At 38.3% G+C, this 20,922-nt stretch overlaps 1 protein-coding gene across 2 annotated transcripts; it reads left to right on the forward strand.

The window, feature by feature from the left end:
* The first annotated feature begins 2,028 nt into the window (after positions 1–2,028).
* Positions 2,029–16,920, forward strand: NPM1 (nucleophosmin 1). 2 transcript variants are annotated; one of them, XM_035014153.1, is made up of 11 exons: positions 2,029–2,198; positions 4,253–4,332; positions 4,901–5,020; positions 5,356–5,449; positions 5,755–5,861; positions 5,987–6,054; positions 9,960–10,017; positions 10,577–10,660; positions 11,351–11,452; positions 13,637–13,711; positions 16,564–16,920. In XM_035014153.1, exons 1-11 carry the CDS (start codon positions 2,141–2,143, stop codon positions 16,600–16,602), a joined length of 885 nt encoding a protein of 294 aa, XP_034870044.1. In that variant the 5' UTR covers positions 2,029–2,140; the 3' UTR covers positions 16,603–16,920. The 2 variants fall into 2 exon arrangements, with proteins under 2 accessions (XP_034870044.1, XP_034870052.1); XM_035014161.1 differs by lacking the exons at positions 13,637–13,711; positions 16,564–16,920 and adding an exon at positions 12,491–12,826.
* The last annotated feature ends 4,002 nt before the right edge of the window (positions 16,921–20,922 follow it).

Genomic DNA, 20,922 nt, shown 5'->3' on the forward strand with positions numbered 1-20,922 from the left:
TGCTTGATTCCTTGAGATAATATCTAGACTAGGTGCTTAAAATATTTTAAAAACAAATGTATTTGTTTATATGAGATATGGTTCCTACATGGCTCAGGCTCTGTGCAGAGCTGCATTTGAATAATCATGGCCCAGAATCCAGAAAGAAAGTACAAAGTAGTTCCAGCTCATACTAGCATGGGCTCAAAGAATACTAACCTCTGGTCCTCCACTCTCCTATAGCTCCTCATGAGACTTTCTCATTCTTTCTCATGCCCAAATCTTTTTTTTTTAAGATTTTATTTTTAAATAATCTCAAATCCTCTGCGTAGTCCTCCCTCCCTTTCTCGGCCTTTCTCAGCTCTTTACATATATATCCTTCTAAGCCTCAGGATTTTCTCTAGCGATTGGCCATACTCTGCATCTCAAAAGATCCAAGAACCAGACTGGTGAAGACTCTTCTTCAGTTGGGGGTGGGGAACAGCTTGTTCGCTTTCACATATTAGTTTCACTGATTTCTCCAGATTTAGAATTATGATTCTGTTAATTAATAGTTGATTCACCTGTATTATAGTTTATCTTCCCAGCTAGATTGTATTTGGAGAGAAGGTGGGGCACCGCTCTCACTATTTTTATTCCTTCCACTATTTCTTAAATTATATCTGTTGATGTAAACAAGATAACTTAGGGGAATCCTTAAAAAGGCACCAGTGCCCAGAGGCTCCAGGGGTGGGAAAGCCTCTGTCAAGATGTAGCTTTATTTTATTTTATTTTATTTTATTTATTTGACAGAGAGAGAGCACAGGCAGGGGGAGTGCCAGGCAGAGGCAGAGGGAGAAGCAGGCTCCCCGAGGAGCAGAGAGCCCGACGCCGAGCTCCTGGGACACTGGGATCATGACTTGAGCCGAAGGAAGTCACTTAAACAACTGAGCCACCCAGGCGCCCCAAGATGTAGCTTTTTTAGAATAATTTCCAGACTCACTCCCAAAGAGTCTAATTGAGGTCTCTGCATTTCTTATAAGTCATATGTTTTCTTCACAGGTCAGAACAGTCTTAGCAGTATTAAAGATTAAGAACTGCACTGCCTCAGAGGCTGGACCCACACCTATCCCTCCAAACTCTTTTAAAGGGAATGTTAGCATTGGACTTTGAGCTAGAGCGTCCTGTCTTACCACTCCATCCATTTGGGCACTTGGCCCGTTTCCTTGTCCCCAGAGTGGGTATAGTCACATCTGCCTCACAGGATCTTACATAGGGACATATTGTGGGTATGCAGCCCTTTTAAAATCTTGTGTCTGGAAAAATCAACCAGGCTTGGTTCTTGCCCTGCTCATATGGAAGAGGTTCACTCAGCCCCCTTTAGGCCCCTAAATGACATAAAGATGAGGGATTTCAACTTCAGAGATGTTTCCTCAGAAAAGAAAGAGCTATAAAAGCAGTTGAGTAAGTCCGGACAGTAGCTACATCTTTTCTCCCCAACAAAGAATAATCAGTAATCCACTGTTTCTGGCACCTGAAGCTTTAACTTTGGGGAAACAATGAACTCTTGAGCCCAAGCCTTCAGGTAAGTCAGAATCCCTAGGCGGTTATGCTTGTCTGGAGGCCTGAGAGGCACGAAGTGATGGAGAAAGGTGAACTGAGCTGCTCTCTGGCTCACTTACAACCGGCTCGCCCTCCATACCTAGTACAGCTAAGGGTTGCCGTCGCCATTTTGCAGGGTGGGCAGCGCAGAATCCTGGCGCTGAGTCGGCCCGCCAGAGCCGGAGAGGACGTGGAAGGGTTGGAGGGGGGTAGCGCGCGCTCCAGGGAAAAGCACGCGTGCGCACAGACGGAGGCGGCGGAGGGGTGGGGCCGGGGTACGAGTGCGCGTGCTCGGTGGGAGCCCGCGAAGTACCTGGAGGAGGTGGGGGGCGAGGTAGAAAGGAGTGGGGTTGAAGAGCGCTTGCGCGGGAGGGCGACCGTGCGGGGAGGGGGGCTCCCGAGCACGCGCGCGGAGACGGGACTTAGGAAGCTCTCGCGAGATCTTCACGATGCTATATATGTACGCAGGGAGCCCGCGTCCTTTCCCTGGTGTGATTCCGTCCTGCGCGGCTGTTGTGTGGAACAGTAGTCGTTTATCTCCGTCCGCCTTCTCTTCCACCTAAGTGCGTGCCACCACCCCATGGAAGATTCGATGGACATGGACATGAGCCCCCTGAGGCCCCAGAACTATCTTTTCGGTAAGTGCTGGGGGGTTGGGGCGAGGCCGAACAGGGCCTGGTGGCTTTGGCGGGGTGGGGGGGGCGGGAATCTTCCTGAGGCCTGGGCTGGTAGGGAAAGCTAGGCAGCCTAGAGGTCTGAGGGAGGGAAGCGAGGTGCCCAGGCCTTGCAGCCTAAGAGATAGGATAGGAGGTGAGGAGAGGAGAGCTGGAGCTCGAAGCGGTGGAAGGAGGGGCGGCCTGAAGCCTGGGGCCGGAGCGATCCGAGGCCCAGGGCCTGAGGTAACCAGGCCCTAGAACCACCAGGCTGAGGGTTCGGCTTTGCCTGGGGGGCACGCGGTAGAGCCACGGGCATGATTTTCTCTCGGGCTGTGTGATTTCGTAGGCTTGTGATTTCCTGGCTGGTGTCTTTGATGCTGGGCCCAGGCTTGGTGCTGGAGGTTGTGGGAGTCCGTGGTGTGAGGCATGGTCTTACTTTCTGGGGGAAAAGGCTATTTAGAGCCTGGTATTGTCCTCAGGCTTCAAGAGTGCGGAGCTCTAGGGCCGAAATTCAGCCCCGGTGCCTCGGCCGGTTGCGGGGGGAGGGGAGGCGCGGCCGGGCGTGAGGAGGCCGCAACCGCTGGGAGCACGTGGTTGCCACGTGGTTGGGGGAAGGAGGGGGTGTGGGCACTACATCCGGGTCTACTTGGTGTCTTGTCACCCCGGACCCTGGCATCCTGGGGCTTAACTGAAGCTCTTGGGCGGGAAAGGTTGGGGGAGGTGGCTAGTAGAGCCAAGATTCTGGAAGTCTTTGTTCAGTGCTTAATATCTATGATGGCAGTTCTCATTTATGGAGCCCTTTTTTTTTTAATCTCACATTGGGAGATTGAATTAGCCCACTTTGCAGATGACGATACTGATGCTCAGAACTGAAGTGACTTAACGAAGGTGGTACTTGTAGGGAAGTAGAGACTAGATGGATCTAAACCAAGACCCTTGCCTCTAGAGCTGGTGCTTTATGTATTTATGGTGGGGAGGCTGTGCCGCGTTGAGCAAACAGCTTTTTTGAAAAGATGGGAAATGTATGTAGGGTTCAGTTTGGGTCAATAACAGCGGGTACTGTTTTGGAATCTTCCCTCCCCTCTCCAGAACGCAGTACCATAGTAGAAAGAGGCCAGCTTTAGTTTTCAGTCTTAATGAAATTAACTGTAAGCCCAATCTTTGCCAGGCTTTGAAGTTAAGTGCAAATCCTGCCCCACATTTGTTTCTTTATGTATCATGCTGATATTTGTTAACTGAGATAACATTTAGGCATCTTTGTACCCCTCACTGTTAGATGGCAATTAAATGGAATCATTTAATTAAAATTATTCTGATGGTACTTCAAACAACTTGCCTTTTGATGGAATGGGAGAAGATAACTTGCGCTATATGCTAGGTTTTAATTCCTAACCATTTTGAATAGCCAGGTTTCTGATCAGTTTATACCGTATTTTTGTGTTAATCTTTTCTATTGGAAATATTCCTAGGATATATCTATTCTTAAATATAATTTCTGAGGATAATTTAATGTACATTATTTCTGTTAATTTCAAAGATGGGATACTGACCCCTGTAGCAAGTTTTGGTCTTTTTACATTTGTGGTTTTTCTCTTGGAAATATAAACTGTTCATGTAGGTGTTCGTGTAACCGTTCTCATTTCTAAATTTGCCACTTCTCTTGGGTGTTTAGGTAGGTAATTCATCTTTTTAAACAGTAGGATTCTATCAATACTGTACATTAGACTTAGTTTCAGATACTGGTTTCTGTTCCAGATTTACTAGCTCTTTGAGCCTGTTTCTACCTAAAAACGGTAATTAGTGTAGTTGAAAATGAAATAGTATAGTGGGAAAGTGGAATTTATAAAGCTGTGTGTGGAAGTTATTTGATGTTTACAGACCTTTGTGTTTAAGAAATCCAGGAATAGCTACTTCTGCCTTGCTTTCTGGTATCTAGAACAGTAGAAAATTGTTCACAAAACAACTGTTACCTTTTTGGTTGTCTTCCTTTAAGTTTTCAGTGTTATTTTTTGTTTTTGTTTTTTCCTTCATTACAGGTTGTGAACTAAAGGCTGACAAGGATTATCACTTTAAGGTGGATAATGATGAAAATGAGCACCAGTTATCTTTAAGAACGGTACTTCAATTTTCCAAACTACACTACTTTTCTTGATATCCGCTTATTCCTTTTTGTGCAACTTAACACTTTCATAATATCTCATAACTGAGTATTGTATATACGTGATAATGTACCTGTGGTATAAAACTTGGCATCTTTACCTCTCGTTTGGTAATCATGTGAAGTTCAGTCACACTACTGTTCATCATTCCATATTTATGTACTTTGCTTCTTTAGCTGCAGTATAAAACCCTTTAGGGCAGCGATGAATCTTTTTTGTACTCCCCAGTAAGGCCTGTAGCCTTATTGCCTAACTTGTGGTAGGTGGCCAGTAAATGTTAAGTGATCCATACTATGGGTAGTTGATACCTACAACTATGCCATCAAATATATTTCTACGCATTTGTTCAAATGTGTCAAGTATGAGAAATTGATTGGCAAGGTGACATAAAACTTGAAGAAAATGCACAAATTAGTTTTCTATCAGTGGTAATAATAGGTTTATAATGGCTTTTTTTTTTCTTTGAAGACAAATACTGGGATTGTAAAATAGAAACTTAAGCTGAAATACTATTTTTGTTCACAGGTCAGTTTAGGAGCTGGTGCAAAGGATGAATTGCACATTGTTGAAGCAGAGGCAATGAATTATGAAGGCAGTCCAATTAAAGTCACACTGGCAACTTTGAAAATGTCTGTACAGCCAACGGTAAGGGCACTTAAACTTTGGGTTCTATGTCAAGGTCTAATTGTATTGGATTAAAGTAGATGTCATTTAGGCTACACCAAGGACTTAGAAGGAGGAATTTCCTTTGGTTCTTCTAGTAGCAGTAGCTGCGTCTTCTGTCACTGTGGTGTTGAATGATCACTCTTGGACATAGTGGTTTGCTACTTGTTTGTCAGAAGTGGAAAAACAGGTTCACTGGTTTGTTCATTTGGCTTATGAGTTTGCCTGTAATGCCTATTAACACAAACATTTTTCTAAGTCTGTTGTGAACAGGTTTTTATACCGAACCTTTAACCTCAGAAGTTTCTCCTTTTTAGGTTTCTCTTGGGGGCTTTGAAATAACACCACCTGTGGTCTTACGGTTGAAATGTGGTTCAGGGCCTGTGCATATTAGTGGACAGCACTTAGTAGGTATGTTGTTATGTATTATGTTATCTATTCTCAAATGCAGTTGTTTTGTTCCCTATTTGAAAAGTATGCTTAGTTCTTTGTAATTGTTCAAATGGAAATAATTGGAAAAGTTTTTTTTTTGCATTTAAGACCTAGTAGAATATTAGCCCTGAAAAGTACTTTGTAAAAAATTTCTGTTCCCAATTTGCTGTTTTTCTAGTAGAGTCTTTGTTTTTAAATGCTCATTACTGTATGTTAATGCCCCTTTTTTCTGAGTTCTTACTTGTTGGTTGAGTTCTAATAGCGGCTAATAAATTTTATTTTAGCTGTGGAGGAAGATGCAGAGTCAGAAGATGAAGAGGAAGAGGACGTGAAACTCCTTAGTATATCTGGAAAGCGTTCTGCCCCTGGAAGTGGTAGCAAGGTTCCACAGGTAGGTGAAATTACTGTGGATATCGTATTCTGGCCTTTACTTTTGTGATTAAGGTCAGCACTTAATCATGATTATATGGGTGTGTATATTTATATATATATATATATATTTTTTTTTTTTTTAAGAAAAAAGTAAAACTTGCTGCTGATGAAGATGATGATGAAGATGACGATGATGACGATGATGATGAAGAGTAAGTATGCTTTTAGAAGCTTGACAGTTGTATGGGGAGTAGTTTATGAAAATTACTACAGTTATCCTGTGAAATTAATACAATTAAAGGGTAAATGGTCTGTGGTTGTCACTTTGAATTAAAATAGCTGAATTAAAGAATATTTTTGGGATTAAGAGCCTTTAAAATGCAGTGTACTGCAAATTTTCAAAAGAATATGCAGCATTTCCCAAATGCATTTGACTAGATACACCTTTTTTCTGAAGAAGATTAGTGAACCTGTGATAATAAGTCTGCTGGTACTTTTTTTATTGAATAGTATATCCTAAGTGGTTGGGTAGAAAGCATCTGAATGGTTCCAGGTACATTCATTTTTTAAGTTGTCACTTGATTTTTTTTTCCCCCCCATAAAGGATTTTGGCTCATGGTTCTTTAGTCCTTACTGATAAAGTAAGATTCTTCTAAAAGAGATCAAGAAGGGGTGCCTGAGTGGCTCAGTCTGTTGGGCCTCTGCCTTCTGCTCAGGTCGTGATCCCCCAGGGTCCTGGGATCAAGCCCTTCAGTAGGGGATCTGCTGCTCCTGCCCCTCCCCCTGCTCGCGCATGCTCGCTCGCTCTCTCTCGTGCTCTCTCTCTCTCGTGCTCTCTCTCTCTCGTGCTCTCTCTCAAGTAAATAAAATCTTTAAAAAGATTAAGAAGATTTTCGAGGAGGATTTAAAATTTGGTTGGAAACAATTTGATGATTGATTTATTAAACTTGATCAGGCTAAGGTAGAGTTACATGCACACTACAGAATAAAATGCTATTTTAATTGGTCTTTCCTATGTGCAATAATAGTAACTTCTGATAAGTTGAACTTTTAATTACTTGTCAGCTTTGTTCCTGAGTTCCCCAGGTTGGTCCATATGTATTTATTGAAAACACAATTCAAATAAAATCTAAGAAAGGCTGATCAAACACATACTAGGTAATGATCAAATATGAGAGTTAAGTTTTCAGTAACTTCAACTAGCCAAGCTGGTAGTTCTTAAAAAAGACCTTTGAGCATGACAGTTGAAGGCAGAAAGTAGGAAAAGACAGAGTTGAATGCTTAAAAAACTCAAGATGACCTGCATGTCAGACTTAAAACAGTATAGTTCGTGTTTTACTGTTAACTACTTTTGAGAATAGGTATCATTAGTCAGAATTAAAATGATATACCCCAAGAGAAGAATGGGAAATGGACTAAAAAACAAATGAGAAATATGGATGGTGTATGTACTTAAATTTGAATTTTATTTAGTCCTTGATTTTAAATTACCTTTCTGTAGGTTTACTGTTTATGTCCAGTAGCATATTCAGTGAGGAGATAATCCCTCCTAGGAAGACTTTGGAGTAGGACCCGATGGTTATCTTGATTCTGCTTGGGTTTTGAAAGATTCCCGGTCTTTAAAATGGGTATATTTCCTGATACAACCACAGTGTAGAATAGTTTTGTGTTCTTCCATGTTCCCTCTTAAGTTGTCTTTAAGTTTGGTAGTGCGGGAGGAATGAAATAAATATATATAGATGTTAATCAAGGTCCAAATATAAGGGAAAAGGTGGGTAGTCAGATAAATATATAGGTAGGGATAGTTAAATAAAACTGATAATTGGTTTTATAGAAATCCTTGTTACCTTGTTTCTAGTGTGGGGAGGAACATACAGGGATTGGGTTCTAAAGTCAAAATTGACAGAATCACTTTAAAATAAAGGACTCTGTATATGTATGTATGTGTATATATAGCTTTACACGTACTACATGATACTAGGCCATCATATTAAATTTACCCCAGTTCTGGGAAGATGGTTTTCTTTGGTGCACAGAGATGAAGTTGCTCCTATTTTAAATTTAGAGACTAAATGTGGAAAAGAAACACATTTTGGCTAGTATAAAAGTTAGGTTTGTGAAGTAATTAAAACATGAACTAGATCCACTATTAGCTAATACTTACATGGATTTCTCAGATTAGATTTTTCCTCCTAATTCACCTGTTTAGAATTAGAATGTACCATTCAGTGGTTCTTAGTTATATTGCACAGTTGTGCAGTCATCACAATTTTAGAACATTTCCTCAAAAAGTAACCATACTATAACCGTTTATATTTCCCGGCTCTAGTCAACCACTAATGTACTTTTTCTTTTATAGATTTGCCTATTATAGGTATTTCATGTAAATGGAATCCTACATACAATATGTTATTTTTGTCTTTGAGTATTTAAGAACCATGCATGTTGTAGCATTATTAGTACTTGTCTTGATATTACTGAGTTGTAAGAGGTTTTTTATGTTTTGGGACAAGCACCTTATCAGATACAATTCACAAATATTTTTTCCCATTCTGTGGGTTGTCTTTCCACTGTTGAGTGGTATCCTTTGCACAAGTTTATTTCTTTATTGCCTTCTTTGTAATTGAAGCATAGCTGACCATATAGTGGTCACATTGTATGTGCACATTAGCTTAAATTTTTATGTTTTTAATGATTCGTGAAGTTCGTTTTATTTCTTTTGCTGCTTGTGCTTTTGGTATTAAACCTAAGAAGCCATTGCCAAATCTTCTGAAACCTTTACTATGTTTTATATTTAGATCTTTGATACATTTTGAATCCATTTTTGTGTGGTGTGGTTACGGGAACCAACTTAAATTCTGCCTGTAGATTTCTAGTTGTCCCAGCACCATTTGTTAAGACTTTTTTCACCATTGAATTGACAGTCTGATCACTGTTGCTGAAAATAAATACTATAAATATATGGATGTATTTCTGGACTCTTCAGTTCTGTTGATGTGTGTCTATCCTTAAACACTGGTAAAACCTCTTGATTTCTGTTGCTTTGTAGTTTTGGGGGGTTTCTTTTGAAAACACTTAAGTGAATCCTCCAACTTTGCTCTTTTTCAAGATTGTTTTTGGCTGCTTTGGGTTCTTGAATTTTGATACAAATTTTAGGATCAATTTCTACAGAGAAGCCAGCTGGGACTCTTAGGGATTATGATGAATCTGTAGATTAATTTGGAGAGTTGCCACCTTAGTAAGAATATTTCCACTGATCTGTGAACATAAGATGTGTTTCTATTTAATTTCTTCAAACTGTGACCTCCAATTTTTATTTTCATTCATTTAGTTGGAAAAGAATACAATATTTACCATCTTAACCATTTTTTAAGTGTACAGTTCAGGAGTGCTAACCATATTCATGTTGTAGTAGATCTTAAACTCTTTCATCTAGTAATACTGAAAATAATACTCATTGAATGAAAACCCCTCATTTCCACCACTCTCCAGCCCCTGGCAACCACGAATCTACTTTTGGGTTCTATAAGGACTATAAAGATTACTTTTGATGCCTCATTAAGTGGGATCATACAGTATGTGTCTTTCTGTGACTGTTCTGTTTCAGTTAACATAATGTTCTCAAGGTACATCCATGTTTAACATGGGACAGGATTTCCTTTAAAACTGAATATTCCAGGGGCGCCTGGGTGGTGCTCAGTCGTTTAGGTGTCCCGACTCTTGATTTCAGCTTAGGTCATGATCCTCAGGGTCTTGAGATAGACCCCCCCCGACCTCAAGCTTGCTTGCTCTCTCAAAAATCTGAATATTGTAATAATAACTATCAAAATAATCTGAATATTCCATTAGTTGTATATATGACATTTTCTTATGTGTTTGTTAATGGATATTTGGGTTGCTTCCACTTGGAAATTGTGAATAATGCTGTAATGAAGACGAACATGCAAATAGCTCTTCAAGATCCTGCTTCTGAATCTTTTGTCAATCAATCCCCCGAAAGTATGAAAGTTCTTAATGTCTTGATTGACTTAAACTTGTAGGTTCATCCAATTTCTACATATGCTTTTTTGGCTTATGAGTGCATGGAATCAGTAATAATGACTCATTTCATTTGTAGTGATGATGATGATGATTTTGATGATGAGGAAGCTGAAGAAAAGGCTCCAGTAAAGAAAGTAAGTAGGGGGCGCCTGGGTGGCTCAGATGGTTAAGCGACTGCCTTCGGCTCAGGTCATGATCCTGGAGTCCCAGGATGGAGTCCCGCATCGGGCTCCCTGTTCGGCAGGGAGTCTGCTTCTCCCTCTGACCCTCGCCCCTCTCAGGCTCTCTTTCTATCTCATTCTCTCTCTCAAATAAATAAATAAAATCTTTTAAAAAAAAAAAAGTAAGTAGGATACAGTGGTATGAGGTTGTCAGAAATAACTAATAACAGAAATGATGGAGATTTTTTAGTGCTTTTCACTTGTTTTGTAATTAACGAAAGCTGGCTGGGGAGGAGTTGATGATCTCATACTTAAATTAGTCCTGAGTAGGGTTTTCGTCCTAAAAACTTTCCTAGTGGTACAGAACGATCTATTTTCTTTATCCATGTGGTCTTCTCCCACTTTGTTAGTTCAGAATGACTGTTTTGTCTTAGCCTGACTGCTGCTTTTGTTATGTGGTTTGGGGAAGTTTTATTTGCACTCATGTCTGTTGTGTAGGAGGGCATTGATTAAGATTAATTTCTAATTGCAGTCTATACGAGATACTCCAGCCAAAAATGCACAAAAATCAAACCAGAATGGAAAAGACTCAAAACCATCAACACCAAGAACAAAAGTAAGTGGCAACATACAAAAACACAGCTTTCATTGAAGTAGTTAGAAAAATTAAAAATTCTCCTGTGAAAGAAGCTAGTCTGAAATTTGACATTGTTTGGAGAATACTTGTAATTGGTGTCTCAAAGAGCTAAAGTGTGCTGGCTGGTAATTATTGTCTAGATGTATGCCTGCTGGCATTCTAGTGGAGGAGGATGCCAACAGAAAGATTATTGCATTACAAACAGTTGTGTCCTGTAAGGAGTTGGTTGAAAGTATTATTTTAAGGCATAGTGCAGTTTTTCAACCCTGGCTGTGTGTTAGAATCTAACAGCTTAAAAGAACCACAGTACCTGGGCTTGGAGATTATTAGAAGCTACAAGATGGGCCTCAGGCATTTCAAGCTGCATTTACTTGCTTCATTCTTGGGGCCTTTGGGTTTCAATTTTGAAACCTTTTAAGTGTAGAACTGATCTGGTGTGGAATATAAAAGCAAGCTCAAACTATTCCTATTCCCTTTTTAAGGGATGATGTTAAGAGAAAATTATTGTTCAGACATTAAAATAATGTGACTATGGTTGTGTACATTTTACAAGGAAGGATTGTAAATAAGAGTGATTTTCTTGAGAAAATCCAGGTAGATAAGGGATGGGTCTTAAAAGAGCTGTACTCTTAGGGACCTTTTGAAATTCACCTTTTTTTTTTTTTCCAGGGTCAAGAATCTTTCAAAAAACAGGAAAAGACGCCCAAAACACCAAAAGGACCTAGTTCTGTAGAAGACATTAAAGCAAAAATGCAAGCAAGTATAGAAAAAGTGAGTAAAAGGATCTTTCCTGAAAAACTAGATAGGTTTATTCCTTCCTCTGTTAAAATAGTAACCATGTGAAGGCTTGGAACTAGATTATTTTTTTTATTTTTTATATACCTGCCCCTTTTTGTTTTGTTTTCAGAAATGGATTGTTTTTTATATTCATTTCTAATCATGAGTTTTCGTGTGTGTACTTGAATTTATGTATATTTTATTTTCTTTTATAAAAGAAATACAAGTAAGTTTTAAGATTCATTCTGACCTTAGTTCGATAGTTTCCTTTGCTTGTTCTTAGTTCAATAGTTTCCTTTGCTTGTTTTTTTTGGTTGTAAGATGCTACAGAACCAGCAGAGGGCGTGTGAGTCTTTTATAAAATTGCAAGCCTCTGGAAAGGTGGAGACCATCTGGTTGCTTGTTGGTATAGTTAAAAAATACTCATGACTGACTCTAGTCAAACATTTTCCAGCAAATTTGAGTCCTTTCTATTTGCTTTTTATACTAAGATATTACTGGTCGATATATGTGATATCTTGAATCTTTGATATGCTTACATTTAGTTGCCTTGTGTCTTAGGGGGAAATGTGAGAAGAAATTAGCTCTCATCCTGCTGCTTATTGATTGGGAAACTAAACTTACTAAACCTTAGTGAACTTGGACTTGTAGAATAATACTGAATAAATAGTTTAAATGTCTTGAAACATTTGAAAAAAGCTAATTTTGTGAGTTAAAATATAAGACCCCAATTGGTGAGAGTAAAGGTGGGATGGGATGGTGAGGAAAAGTTGCTGACTCCTTTCCGCATGTTTTTCCTGTGCTAAGTTTTAACCTGGCTTCAGTAGATTTCCTTGTACAGTGAAGAGTCAATTGGAAAAATAACATTTAGAACCAGAATGTGTGTGTTTTTGCTTTAGTACTACTGTATACCTTTCTAGCTTCTGGTATCACTGCTTTATTTTTACCCCTTGCATACAATGCTAAAATGACATCTTTTAGATTCCCCCCCCCCCATTTTAATATGGTCCTATCTCCTTGGTTTAATTACAGGCGAATTGAACAGTCCTGGGCACTACTGGTAAATTAAACCCAAAGCTGGGGAGAGAAAAAGGAGAGACAAATATAGTCCATACTGACTGTCATCAACAATCCAGACTGAAGTCTCAGATCCCCTTTCCTGATTTGCCACCCACCCACACCCCCTTCCAGGCTGGAAGCAATCTCATTCTTGATCTCCCAAAGCACTTTTCTTTTGACTGCTGTGCTTCAGTGACCCCTTACACTTGGCTTTCTATGATGTGTGCATTTGCCTCACCTCTTTGACAATGTTTTAATCACTTTTGTATCTCCCTAGCTGCTCAATAAATACTTTAATGATTCAAATAAGAATGTATGTGACAATAATTTAAAAATGGAAATTACAGTGAGGTTTATTTTCTAGATTATAGAGGCAATTTAAGGATCTTACACCATACCTCTGATCACTAGCCTATTTTGTGCCATGATTTCTTTGGCATTCTGAAACCTTGATCTTTTAAAATGCATAGAAGATTCAGGTTACAAGGAAAATTAAAATTTAGTTACCAAAGAGGAAACAAAGAGGATATACTTAGTATGTTAAATAAGATCATTCAAAAGTAGTAAGTATTAAGTGATAAACAATGTTGATTTCTTTGTATATGGTACTCAAAAGGGGGGTATACATTTGTATTTGGTTCTGGGTGGTATATAATAGAGTAGGCAATCAAACTGACATTTGAGTGCCTGAAGAATCTCAAGTGTAGCTTATATTTTGTATTTTTAGAGTGGTTGGAGAGAATTTGAAACTGACAAACCTATCAATATGGGAATACTATGAAAGATCTAGGTTTTTTTCTCCCTCTTTTATTTAAATGCAATTGACTGACATAAGGCGTATTATTAGTTTCAGAAGTAGAGTTCAGTGATTCATCAATCTTCTGTAATACCCAATGCTCATTACATCACTGTGCCCTCCTTAATGAAAGGCCTAGGTTCTAAATATTGTTGCCCAGTAGGTGTTTCTGGGCCTAAAAACAAAGTATTGAAATGAAAGAGTTGAATGGATATGGAATGAACCAATGATCCATGTAATAGCATGAAAATCTGTGAGGAATTTCATAATATCTCAAAAACAGTGTTTCTGTACTTACCCTTAATAATGCTTTTGTCTCCTAGGGTGGTTCTCTTCCCAAAGTGGAAGCCAAGTTCATCAATTATGTGAAGAATTGCTTCCGGATGACTGACCAAGAGGTAACTGAGTTTTCAGGAGACATGACCAAATCCAAATATTTTATTGTGATTTATTTATTTATAATTCTTTTAGTTTAAGTGTTGGCTTCTTTTAAAAGGTTCCTAGCCACAGACAGTACTTCAGATTAAATATATGAAACTTAAGAGTTTAGTTGGCAGAGATTGAGATGACTCTTTAAGTATGTTTTTCTCAGCTTTTTATATAGTTGGTAAATTATCTCTTGGTTACTGAACTCACTTTTACTTTTGGTACTCTGTTGGCTAAGGGAGTATTCTGTGGTTTTCCTTGCTGCTCCATTTGAGTACTTGAGGTAGTCTGGACTTTTGCTTTCTTGTGCGTTGGCAGAGACCATTTTCTCCATAGGTCTTAGGGGAAGCACATTTTTCTAAAATCAACCTAAATGTAAAATCTGGAAGCAAGAAGCCAAATTGTAGTTAGTACTCAGTATATTAGTTTGAGTCAGCTGTTAAGTTTTGTATTTCTTACACATTATTTTGTCAATAGAAAAAAATTCATGCATTTTTATTGTCTTATTTATGGTTGCTGACTCAGATTTTAAAGGAAAATGTAAAAACAGGTAAGGTTGCTAGGTGTCTTGTATATACAGAATATTCTGTTAAATGGTTTTTGTCAACCCCTAAGCCTCAACTTTTTTCAGTAAATGAAGAACTTTGTCAGTTTGAGCTAATTTTCTGCCAGTTATTTAGTACTTAAGGTGACTTAAATGGCAGCACTTATTTTTCTCCAGTTTGAAACCCTTTGAAGTGTTTCAACACTGTATACTATTGTTGAGTTCAGCCTTTGTTTACATGGCGATGAAATTCAATATTACACTCTTTTGGTGGCTATTCTGTTTGTGTACGTTTGAACCCCAAAATGCCAAGTGTGAATTTTCTGAGTAGTGGACATTTGTTAAAACAAAAATCCTTGTGAAACCACAATATGCAATTGTTAGTTCAGTATTGCATAGTGGAAAGTAAGATGTAAACCAGCGTTACTAACAAGGAAGCATAAGACAGATGATTTCTCCCACTAGTACCAAAGAAAGTGGTGAAATATAATTTGTGATTAAGAAAAATTCAGGGGAAATAAAATAACCAAAGTTGTAAAGGCCTTCCACACAGTGTATTATCAGTCTTGGCAGCTGAAATGACTGAACTCACTGCCTTCAGAAGTATTTTCCGAGTCTAAAATTGAAAGCCTATTTTCAAGTGCAAGGGTGAAATTTCTGCAATATTAAAAAGTAGTTCTGTTTACTGTTACAGAGATTATCAAAACTAAATGCCTGTTTTTACAGCATACCCACAGATAAAGGTCACAACGTATAAAGAAATTTTTCCATTGCTTGTGTAATTTTTCTTGTGAAAAAGAGTTGCTTCTGAGGATTTGGCTAGTAAAATCCCTTCCAAATGGGATTTAAGAAATACTAGCAAATCTTTGCAGAAGCTCTTGAATTAAGTTAATGAAAACAATTGTACTGCTTTTTGTGGAGAAATGACAGATCAAATTTTGGTGAATATTTATGTAAAGATACAATGTTTACTCAAAGCAGTGATGATTCTACAAAAGGTGTTTTGCTGTCCTCATTCTACATAGCACTATTCAAGTGACATCTGATGTTTCTTTTGACTGGAGTGTCATGTGATTGTTCTTAAACATTTATATTGAACTGAATGAACGGAGGGTTTTTGTGAGAGTTACTCACATTTAATACTCCGTTCTCTTGTGTTTGAAACCCAGTTGTGGTTGAATAATAGTTGAGAGAATCCTATCTATCTGAAGCACTGAAATCCTGCTTTTGAAGAAAAGACTCCAAATGTTCTTAGTGACATTTTTAAATGTTCATTGAATAAAGCCTACTTATTTCTTACATACAGTTTTAAATACCTGTTTAGCAGTAGGATTATGTAAATTTAGGGAAGTTCAAAAAACACATTGAAGTACACTCCATTGTTTAAAGGAATTTGTTGAATCCTGTAGAATTGACAAATATCAAGACTATTTTTATTTATATTTTCAAAGATTTTTTAAAGTACCCTCACATCCATCACAGGGTTTGAACCACAACCCCAAGATCAAGATTTACATGCTTCACCAACTGAGCCAGCCAGTCATCTCAAGATGAAAAAGAACGTTATTTATGAATAGGAAAAGAAATGCCAACTTGAAGTGGATAATTAATAACTAGTTAACTGAGACTGTCATATTTAAAGAATGATTCTTTTATATGGATGTTAATACTAGCATGAGAACAAGTGTAGATTTCATTGTGTGTCAAAGGAGGACATAGAAATGGACAGGGATACTCTGTCAGTAGACCACATTAAATCATTAGATTTTAAGAATGGAAAAGCAGATTATGTCTTGGAAGATTGGTGTTAAGTGATTTAACAAACCCAGATAAGAACAAGTCTGAGTAGTTAATCTGGTGTGTTACGAGTAAATATAATTTTTTAGTATGTATTCCATAGGCTTAGAAATAAATGTGTTTAACTGTGTGTTCTGTATTTTTATGTGCTAAATCTGGCAGCCCTAAAGCAGATGACGTAGGCCAAACTGGCCTCTCTACTCTTGAATTTCATTTATCTAAGCTGTTACATACATACTAGTACCATTGACTCTGCTTTACAAAGATTCACATGATTTTATGTCTGATTTGAAGTATTTGAAATTAAATTATGTCTGAGTATAAATTTCCTTGAAATCAGTTCTTAATTATGTAGTGGACCTTTTTGGTGGTAGGATGAAAAATAGATATGTTGAACTGTACAAAGAGCCATGGTTTAATTTATTGGTGTCTATGAAGTGTTGTGGTTCTTTAACTGCATTTCTTTTCTCTTTTTTTTTCCAGGCTATTCAGGATCTCTGGCAGTGGAGGAAGTCTCTTTAAGAAAATAGTTTAAACAGTTTGTTAAAATTTTCCGTCTTATTTCATTTCTGTAACAGTTGATATCTGGCTGTCCTTTTTATAATGCAGAGTGAGAACTTTCCCTACCGTGTCTGATAAATGTTGTCCAGGTTCCATTGCCAAGAATGTGTTGTCCAAAATGCCTGTTTAGTTTTTAAAGATGGAACTCCACCCTTTGCTTGGTTTTAAGTATGTATGGAATGTTATGATAGGACATAGTAGTAGTGGTGGTCAGACAAATGGAAATGGTGGGGAGACAAAAATATACATGTGAAATAAACTCAGTATTTTAATAAAGTAGCACTGTTTCTCTTTTCTGTTATTTACCCTTCTTATACTTTGTCAGAGAAATAAATGTACATAGTTAAAAGTGTCAAATAATGCCCTAAAATCCCGAGAAGCAGTCCCTGCCCTACCCCTCCAAATAGTTCTGCTTCTCAGAGTTAACCCTTCTATTTTTCTTGAGCATTTAATGTTTAAAGCATCTCACCTCTTGATAACAGATGATAATTATGACCATGCAAGTGTGTTTCCAAATGTTCAAACCACCTGTCCACATTAGCTCAGTTTTTACTGGTAAAATGTGGCATGTTTACACCTTGCAGCAGCTTTTCTCAACTTGGGTTCTTAATCTGAACAAGAACAGAAAATGAATTCTGTTGGCTGTTTTTTGAATTTGCCCAAAATAGCACATAATTTATACATTTTTAGATCCATAGGGAAAGGATTAATTTGCATGTGGTGGTTACAGGAGGACATTCAGGGGCTAATCCTTGGCATCTTTTATCTGTTTTACCCTGTGCCAGTTGCATGATGGTTGTGGTTAGATTACTATTCTTCCTCTTGTTTTCGCTGTGGTGTCTCCAGGTAGTTTGCTAATATATGGAGGAAGTATTTTCTGACTACTTTTAATCTTGAAAAAGTCAGTTTTTGACAAAAAATTCAGTGCTGCTAAATCTTTTCCTCAGAATTTTAATTGTGCCCTTTATGGCTTAGTCTATTGCCATTTTCATGTGTTGTTTTGTATATGACCAGTTTTCCTGAGAACTGATTAAGATTGCCCTATTGCTGGTTTCCTGAAATTTTATAATTTTTCTTGTTCTGGGACCTGGGTAGACTGGGTCTGTTCTCCACAGATTCTCCAGTTTGGGGGCATGTTCTTGGGAGATTTTGCTCTCCTGCTTAACTTCTATCTGTTCTTGGGCCTTTTGTTTGATGCTGTTGGATGTTTTTCATCATTCCTCTTTGTTTAAACTTCAGGAGAAAGGACTATTTTATGTCTTCAAATTTGTGTTGGTTTTATTAACTTCTAAATGCTCTTCCTTGGTGTTTGGGGACATATTTAAAGTTTGAAGGAACCCTTTTCACCTCATGCATTGTTTATTCTTTTTTTTTTTTATCCTGTCTTACGTTGATTAGGAGGATTGCTTTCTTTGATTAGGCTGTAGTTCAAAATACTTTGATGGGAATGAGCAGATATCAGCCTTTTTGGAATGGTTTTGGTAGAGCAACCACTTTTTTTTTTTTTACTTTACTTTTTTAAGTAGGCTCCACATCCAATGTGGGGCTTGAACTCAAAAGAGTCAGAGATGCCCTAGGGGCTGAGTCAGCCCAGCAGGGGCTCTGAGTAACCTTACTTTTGGAGTTTGGGAAAGGTTGGTTCAGTACTGTCTTTCTAAATCCCACTTTCCAGGCTTCAGGTGCCTCTTCTAGTCACTGACTTCAGGTTTTGGTTTCCTTCATTGATTATTCCGTTTCCTCTGCAGGGTGTCCTTGTAGCTTCTCCTTTTATATCTTATTTTAATGGAGATTCAGTTGGAAATGGTAAATCTTCATTGTTCTTAGTTTCACTGGAAAGTACGTCTATTTTAAAGGATGTTTTTATGTTTAATGTTTAAAAGATCATCTTTAAATTCATAGAATCTCAAAATGCTTAACCTGCACATGAATTTGAAAAAGTTACTAGTGTTAAATAGTGCCACAGAGTGTTAACTAAGAACTATAAATACATTAAAGATGAGTCATTCCTTCCCTAGATAGTGTTTCACATCACAGTATATGATGATGTAGGACTATATTAGGTAATTAGTTACTTAAAATGTTCAGAAGTAGATGTATACTTAGGTTTTAATGACTTAACCAAAATGTAGGTTTGATAGGTTTATTATTTGAGTTGCTTTGTGTAGAAGTTAACCCTTGGGCTTAGCTGATGGGTACTTAATGTAGCAGGAAAACTGAAAGGACTTCCCATTCTGAGGGAAAGCTGTTGGCCTTACTGGTGGTCCTGTTCTTGCACGTTCAGTTAAGCTGATCAGATCCATCTTTGTAAAAGATTGCGGGTAGGGCATGTTTCCTCGTGCCTCCAAAGTCACTTAATAGTGCTTGGTACTGGACCTCAGCCAACAAAATATGGTAATCTGAAAATTGAACTAGGCTTGTGACTAGAAATTCTTTCTTTAAAAAACACTTTTGTGCAGTGCAAACTGTTAAGTGAGATTGGCCATACTTAGATCAATATTGGTTTAATTGCTAAAAAGCATACAATTGAGGTACTTAGGGAAAACTAAAAAATTTTAAAGCATTTTTAGTTTTCTAAGACTAATAAGGAAAAAATTATTTCTCTTTGTCCCTAGTAATTTTTTTTTTTTTAAGATTTTATTTATGGGACACCTGGGTGGCTCAGTTGGTTAAGTGTCTGCCTTTGGCTCAGGGTCATGATCCCAAGGTCCTGGGATCAAGTGCCACATCGGGCTCCTTGCTCAGCAGCGAGCCTTGCTGCTCCCCCTGCTTCTGCTCTCTCTGACAAATAGATAAAATCTTTAAAAAATTTTTCATCCGTGAGTGCACAAGCAGGGGGAGCTGCAGGCAGAGGAAGAAGTATCCCCACTGAGCAAGGAGCCCAATGAGGGACTTGATCCCAGGACCTTGGAATCATGACCTTGAGCCAGAGGCAGACACTTAACTGACTGAGCCACCCTGGCATCCCCCTAGTACTAATTTTTTTTCTTTAAGATTTTAGAGAGGGAGTCAGGGGTGTGGGGAGGGTCAGAGGGAAAGAATCTCAAGCAGAGTCCCCACTGAGCAGGGAGCCTGAAAAAAGGGACTTGATCTCAAGACCCTCATACCATGACCTGAACTGAAATCAAGAATCGGCCACTTAACTGAGCCACCCAGGCGCCCCTAAAGTACTTTTTGATGGAATAACTATATTTCCCTTTCTTAAGCCAGTCTGTTGAATATGAATGTTTAATGGCTTAGTTCTTTAGCAATACCATTCACTATTTTGCAGGCATTTTCTTTAAAATCCCCACTTGTATTGCCTCTACCTGACTTTTGAAAAACATGTTTTAATGTTCTGTTCTTTACCAATTTTCAGAATGATAGGTTGATGTTCTAGCAACCTCTGAAAGTAGTGAGGTGTTTTTTTTTTTTTTTTGGAAGTAGTTTTAATTAAGTACTTTGGATTCAGATTTTTATGTATTGGTGTTTCACTCTTACATCTTTTTTGGCTGATGGGAGTCCCCTTCAAGCTTGTTCCTACCATCACAGACTCTAGTAGTCTGATAGTGTCTTGCTTTCTAGTGAGAAAATGTTCCAGGTTCATCTTCATTTTCTTTCTCAGACCTGGAATGATCCATTTCTTGTAGAGAATGGCAGGGATGCCTGGGTGGCTCAGTTGGTTAAGTGTCTGATCTCAGGGTCCTGGGATCGAGCCCTGCATGGGGCTCCCCACTCAGTGGGGAATCTGCTGCTCCCACTCCTGCCCCTCCCCCTGCTCTTGCTTGCTCTCTCTCAAAATCTTTTAAAATAAAAAATGGCAATTAGGAACTGTCTGGGTGGGTGGTGCTCATTAGCTTCACTTTACGGATGATCAGATCAGACCCTTTGGAAAAGCAATGGGGAATTGTCAGCATTTGGAGGGCAGTGATGGCACTTGGTAACTTGAGGGAAGCTCAAGTTTTCATTTGATACCTTAATTGTGTAAGGTTGTGTTACCTTAAATTTCAACCACAGAACATAAGGCCATTTGGGGAGAGCAGATCAGACTCTAAATGGACCCATGCAAGTAATAGTATGAGGTTTATAGTGTGTCATAAAGCTGCAGAAGCTACTATGTGGTCTTGACAACCAGTAGCTTAATGAGGGAGAGAAACTGTCCAGGTTGTGGGGCTTTTGTTTGAAATTGTCCAAGAAAAGTTGAGGGTCACATACACTGAGCCTCTGAATAAAAGGTAGTGTGGTCTGGGCTCTGGAGATAAAGGATTAAAGTTTGTTTTAATTTTTTTAAAACTCCAGTATAGT

Source organism: Mirounga leonina, unplaced genomic scaffold, assembly GCF_011800145.1.
Source record: "Mirounga leonina isolate KUSES-001 unplaced genomic scaffold, KU_Mleo_1.0 Mir_104, whole genome shotgun sequence".
In the NCBI taxonomy this organism is placed as follows: domain Eukaryota; kingdom Metazoa; phylum Chordata; class Mammalia; order Carnivora; family Phocidae; genus Mirounga; species Mirounga leonina.